This window comes from Poecilia reticulata, unplaced genomic scaffold (genome assembly GCF_000633615.1).
Source record: "Poecilia reticulata strain Guanapo unplaced genomic scaffold, Guppy_female_1.0+MT scaffold_262, whole genome shotgun sequence".
NCBI classification, from domain to species: domain Eukaryota; kingdom Metazoa; phylum Chordata; class Actinopteri; order Cyprinodontiformes; family Poeciliidae; genus Poecilia; species Poecilia reticulata.
Genome location: NW_007615044.1, coordinates 101308 through 107971, shown reverse-complemented (window position 1 = coordinate 107971; position 6664 = coordinate 101308). Strand labels below are relative to the sequence as shown.

The following is a 6664-nucleotide window of genomic DNA, read 5'->3' as shown; positions in this document are numbered from 1 at the left end:
CTTTGGAAATCATTGTTCCTCATTTGGACAAGTTTGTCACACTTTCTTTGGATRTCTTTGGTTTGTTGTTTTTTGGAAAAGTGTGTACACTGCTCAGACAGTTCTTCACTGTGTCTCTCCAGAACTGAGAAACACAGCATCTAGGAATAGTTTCAGGGAAAATAACACGCCTGTGTAAGATGCCCAAGAAAACTGGGAAACCGCAGCTAATCTGTCCCTAGCAAAGTWTTTGCCATAATGCTATGCTATTTCCTGTAACAATGCTTAATACATAGTAGGGATKATTTTCTTCCATTGCTATTAGGATTTAAGAAATGAGATTAAAAAAAAAATACTCAAACTCATCAGAACTTTAGACATGTAATCATTTATGCTCTTTTTAAAATTAAATTGACTTTATAGGCCGTTATGAGGATCTATGCTATATTTATATTTTTATGCAAGTACATTTGTATTTAATTATTCCAAAGCATAATTGAAGGAAAGTCTGCAGCAAAGTAAAATTTTAATAATAGTTTATGAACCATTCTAAGCTCCAAGTTGTCCCAATGTTTTGTTTGTTTCAAKAATTTTTTTKGGCTCTATTTCCTGTTGTTTGATAGTGAAATAACAGAAAAGGAGGCTGTGAGAGAGGAGAAAGACATGTTGCAAAGGTCGACAGGATGAGGCTCGAACCTGTGATGGCCACATTCAAGACTGAGGCCTCTATATATGGGTCGCGCCATCACTGTGCTCTGTCTCAATGTTTTTAATTGGGTTTGCAAGAAATAAATTTACTAGAATTGTAARYTAAAGCTTGGTGGAAAGAACAGGCGGAGTCTTACCCAAAGGTCATGAGGAGGAGATTTTTTTTGTGTTGTTCATGGACTGCTCTCTGAGCCCGGAGCTTACTCCCAGGTCACAGAGGCCTGAAGACAGACCTGGAGGGCATCATATTCGTGGGTGGGCTGCACAGACAAAGACAAGTCGGATACCAACACCCCGCAAAAAAACGGTTCATTATTTATACCAATATTTACTACTGATGCCRAAAATTACAGATAGATGCATCTTGCAATTGCAGAAAGGATCAGAGTGGAKACGAGATAAAGCTCTGTTCAAATTCTTCCAACATGTGTTTTTATGTGAAAGGATAACAGGATAGAAAGCACAATGATTCWTGCTGAGTGTGTCTTAGTGGAGTTTTCTGTGTTATAGTCAGCCTCCTGATTCCCTTTGACATGTATATGTTAGGTGTGGCATGGTTGAGCCTAAGTGCTTAGAAGCATTACCTGCTATCGGCTCCATGTGTCAGGCGGTTGCTGTGATCATAGTCACACAGCAGTATTGAGTGACACGGCTGCAGACACATGCGTCCCGCACAGCCTGATCCCATTAGGCATCATTTCCTTTCAATCACATACAGTTCCCTATGATTGGCTGCCRCGGTGGAGACTGTGTGTGTGTTTTAATAGACTGGGGTCAAGGCATGTGAGGGCACAGAGAGGTCACTGGATTTTATTTGCTGACGGTGAATCAGTGAGATTTTTGCTGATTGAATGACTAAACTCTGAGCAGTTTTGTTGTTCTTTGTTTGAATTATGCTAACGAGGAGGGACAATTTGTTAATACTTTCAATATGCATCATTAATATTCTAGCTTTTTATTTGGGTTGCATGAAAATACTATTGCCAACTGAAAAGTCTGTAATTTCTTCCACATTTTCTGTARGGCAATTTGAAAATCCAGAACTTAAACAAGCTATCTGACCTCTCTTACATGTTAAACTTCTTACTCCTCAGCTTGCCTCTTATGTTATTTCAACTTGACTTCAGAATCTTTGTATAAACACAGGTCTGGGAATGAAAGTAATCATCATGCAGAACAAAGAACATCTAGGTTTTAGAGTTTAGACTTATTTGAAATTTATTTGATTTGCTCGCTGGTCGGGTAAGGCTCAGGCTTCTGTGKTGTGTTTAATAAGCCTACAATACATACAGCACAGCGAAAGCCAGATGAGAATCTGCAATATCAAGCAGTGTCAATCTTATTATGGTCTAAATGGAGGAATTAGCAGCTTACTCTGAGGATGGAAAGAAAGTAAGGTGCAGACATTCATTAGACTCCAACAAGCACAGTGGCACTGCATAATAAAAGTGCATGTAGCTCTGCTCTTATCAATCACACATCCMAGATGAGATGCACTTTACTCACCCCGCGGTTACAACAATCGACAAAGTGGCGCTAGAAGATGTTAAACAGAAGAAGTTACACTGCTTACTCATATTATAGACTACAAACAAAAGCGGTAAAAGCCCAATTAAAGGGACACGCCAGGTTTACTTTGACTTCGGCCTACACTTAATGTTAGTTGAGTCGGATCAGGCTTGGACACAATGCCTAAGGGCTCAGGCTGGGTCGGTTGGATATTTTGGGCCTGATCTAAACTTTATTAGGTCTACGCTTAATCTTTAATGGTTTAAAATTACTTAATTCTAAGAAAATATGCAAAATGTTTGTACTTTTATTTGTTTTTAGTTTGTTTCATTCATTCCTGTTCTTATTCATAATGAGAATGATCCACAGATGTGCATCTTCAATAAATAGACTTACTGGTGAAATCAGTTTACTTTGCAACTGTGCCCTGCATGTTATCAATGTTCTGCTACACACCTGGCCTGAATAAACGGGTGATTAACAGGCATCTGCAGCATTTGATGGCAAGAAGGTGTTAATGCTATCATTTGAATCAGGAGTGCTGGAGCAGAGAGACATCTAAAACATGCAGGGAAGTGGTTTTGGATGACTAGGACTGAGAAACGCTTAACTAAACAAGCTAAAAAAAGTTGCTGCATCATTAAAAACAGTTACTAGACAGGAAAGTGGGCTCTGCCCACTGAGCAACAACCCCCTTCATAACATCCTAAGACGAGACCATAATATGAAAACATTAAAGTTTGGTATTTGCAGGGTCTTGAAAATGTATGTGCTGTTGCTACTGATGAGAGGTTAGAGTTTCCAATCTTTAATGTCTTTAATGTTTGCATTAAAGATAATCTGTGGTGATTTTCTATCATGATGGTAACATCTCCTGGTCCTGGTGTGCTTTGGGATGGAGAAGTCTGATAGTAGCAGTGATGGCTTATGATGACATGAGGCATGTGAGAGTTTTATTCAGGACTTGGCATAAGGCCATGCCTTGTGCTATGACTGCACCCTCATCACACGCACATTGGGCGTGTGATGAGGGCATCGCTCAATTTTATTTGTTGCAAAGCTCTTTGTGTTTTGACTGATATTTGCATTCTGACCAGATAATTTTCTGTCTGTATCAAAAAGGATCTCATCAAGTAGCAATCTTATATMATTTTCCTGCCCTTCAGACATTTTCTTGATGATACCCCTTGCACATAAACCTCCGATTTAAAAAAATGGGGGAAATGTTTCTATGGACATTACATTGTATTTGTGAAATATTTTGAAAGCCATGGTTAGGTTTCCTTCCGCTTCTACCTTCTTTATGTATTCTGCCAAATACAACCCTAATAAATGTGAAGTGACCCAGCAATGTTTGGAAGGTTGTTGAGCTCAAAGAGACTTAGACATTTAATATATCTAGTAAWGCCTTTACATATGAATGTTACTGATCAAAATTGTTGTTTTTCTTCATTATAAACAATGTCTCATTTACCAGTACAAAGTTTTTTTTATAGCCCATTCCATTCCACCCCTTTTCTTTTGTTTTTAATCTTGCTTTCTTCTCCTGCAGGATAAGATGTTGCGAGTGTTTGATCCCAGAGCCCAGTTGACGCCTGTTCAGGTAAGACCACCAGACTTTGATAAATCATAGGAGGAGTTATGACCATCTTGGTCTGTTAGTAAGAAAACTCCCTCCTTTCGAAATCACTGTTGTATGGGTGCAATCACCACTGGTCATTCACCAGTTTTGGTAAATGACTATATAGAGGTCATTTACCAATAGCGGTGAATGACGCTAATCGTTAATGCCCATCGCTAATAGGAATCGGCAATTAGCATATGTTCCCCCCCCCCCCCCATAATGTATGTACTATGCGTGTTGACAGTATGATAGGGAGCTCCCACTGGCCACTCAGTGACTCATCTTGCTCTAATTTATGAATGTGGTGCACATGGTGGAATCCCTGCCCTCAACTTCCCACGGTACTCACCCCTCTCTGATACAGTGTGAACTTCTCCTTCTCCAATACTCCTTTTTTTTTCTTCTTTTTTTTACCCTCGATGTAAATCTCTCACTGAACCAACAGTTGCCATTACAACGAGCATCAACAGGAAGGCAGAGTGGTCGAGCTGTTTCGGAGCTGAGAGCAGAAGAAATGGAAGTGTCACRAGAGGCTGCTCACCGTAGAGCAAATATTCTCGCACATTTTGGTGGTGGACCTCCCAGTGTGTTTTAATTACTGGGATGCTCAGCCCGCCTCGTGGGCTCTCTGGTTTTGTAAATAYGAGGAATCCTGCGAAAACACCGCATGCCACAGCATATTAAATATTGCATCCCAGAAATACCTGGGAGGCACATCAGCTTGTATGGCAATGAGAGGGGGAGCGTATTTGTGTGTTCACGCTCTGTGTACTTGTGTGGACTCTTTCATCTGTTTACACTATGTGYTCAACCATGCGTTCTTTATTTGTTTTGAAACTTTCGAGATCTCTCTGAGAAGCATAGCGAAGATTTCTGCTAGTTAACGGYGCTCTCTGTTGTCTGAGCTTGCAATGGGAGCTTCAAAGCTTTTCTTAGAAATACTCTGCCTAACAAATTATTCAGTGTTATTCAAATATAATTTAAATGAGCTTTCATGTAAAATACTTGATACTATTGAAGGGGTGAATGAGTTGCGTACTTTTTCTGGTGACAGGATAAAAGGACATCCTCTTCTACAATTTCTAAATCTGTCTTTTTTAAAAATGTAACATCAAAATCAAGGCAGCAAGACTGATGAGAGAATGGTCTCATGCCAAGTRTTTGGTACAGTGGCGGGTCTGTGATGCTGTGGGTCAGATCCTCTCTGGAAACTTTGGAGTATATGCCATAACTCTGATTTTAAAGATCAGTCATTGGAACTGAAACTAAAATGTGCCGTCTTTGGGTTTTCAGTAGGATGATGATCCAGAACATAGTCAAATAGACGAAAATGGGTCACCAGACATATCAGCCTTCTTCCATGACCGTCCCAATCAGTGGGCCAAAAAGCTGTGAGATGAGCTGAAGAGAAGCAAGCATGATGATCTAAAGAGATCATGCAAAGGAGAAAGGCCAAAGACCTTTGTCTGGATGCTCTTGGATGCTTACTGTCACAAATGTTCTTTGTCAGTCTACAAAGAGTCTCTGGTTACTTTAGTCTGCTGGTTTGCTAAACAGCCTTGGAGCCAATTTGAACAGCTTTTCCGCTATCTTAATGCTTTCTCTTCTCCCCAAACTCCTTGATTTATTCTTCCGCCCTCATYACCACAGAGACGACCAAGATGTGCAGATGTGATTCAACCCACTGTCCTCTTCACACGGCATACTTAACCACCTCAGACCTTCAAAAGTTGAGGCACAGATTTAAGTTATTAGAGGGTTACTCTGGTCCTCCTTTTTTTCCCCTATCTCTCTCTGAAACTTTGAAACACATCAGGTCCAGCAGTCGGAGGCTTTGGTTTTAAAGGCCCCGGAGAACAGATTGGGAAGAGCCTCACCCCGACAGCTTTCAGATGTGCAACTGTCTCTGGAGAATGGGAGAGCCACAGCAGCTCCAATTAGCACCCCATCTGTTGAAGAGTGGTCAACAGGGTGCGGATGACGAATCCTTAACACGCTRAAATGTAGGAGTACAGTAATTTGATTGTRCAGGCCAACAAAGCTGCCGAACACCATAAAACATGACAGAATACAKCATTTCTCCTTTTGCTGAGTGGTTTCAGTAAGATTCCTCAAAGTATTTCTTTGTGCCTGATGTGAGGACAGTTGTAAAGCACGTTCTCCAACTTGCATTTTGATGAGTAAGTATAAAAACKGCAGGAAAAAGGCCAGCAGGGCCACAAAGAAAAATGAGAAGGCCAACGCAAGGGCCAAACTATTCRACTTTGTAGTGATTCTGGGAGGTCCGGTTGGCTTCTTAMATGAGTTACAACTAGTTGTCCTCATCAAGAGAAGCCACAAGTCTTCCTGAAAATAGTTCTGGGGAACAGAAACCMAAGAAAACTGGAGCTTGTTAAAGCAAGTCAGAGATTTTACTTAAAATGCCTCTATAATAAAGAGCTAAATCACAGTTAATGAATTTTACCTAATTYGAGATTCCTTCCAATGTGTTTAGTAAGTAATCCCAGTTTTTACATACTTATGTAAAGTTTGTTTTCACTGTACACAATCTTGGCCCTCAGTCAATTCTTTGTAGCATTGACTGAGATTGAGTGGAGAGACTTTGTGAACACCTAATTTAAAGCACTGCCTCAGATTCTTTATTGGATTTAGGTCTGGACTTTGACTGGGACATTTACCATAAACCATATGCTTGGATCTAAACCATTCCATTGTAGATCTGCCTGTATGTTTAATGTTATTATTCTGAGGACAGGTAAAACTCTACGTTAACTCCAAATATTTTTAAAGCCTCTAACAACTTTTCCTTCTGAATTGCCTTCTGTGAGTTGCATCCTCAAAAAA

At 40.2% G+C, this 6664-nt stretch overlaps 1 protein-coding gene across 1 annotated transcript in view; it reads left to right on the top strand.

Moving 5' to 3' along the window:
- The first annotated feature begins 3743 nt into the window (after nt 1-3743).
- LOC103460599 (mitochondrial import inner membrane translocase subunit TIM16-like) overlaps nt 3744-6664 on the top strand; it is a 102425-nt gene continuing 99504 nt past the window's right edge. Inside the window, exon 1 of the mRNA XM_008402842.1 lies at nt 3744-3799. Within this exon, the coding sequence (XP_008401064.1) occupies nt 3755-3799 (45 nt within the window). The 5' untranslated portion in view covers nt 3744-3754. The remainder of the gene's footprint in view (nt 3800-6664) is intronic.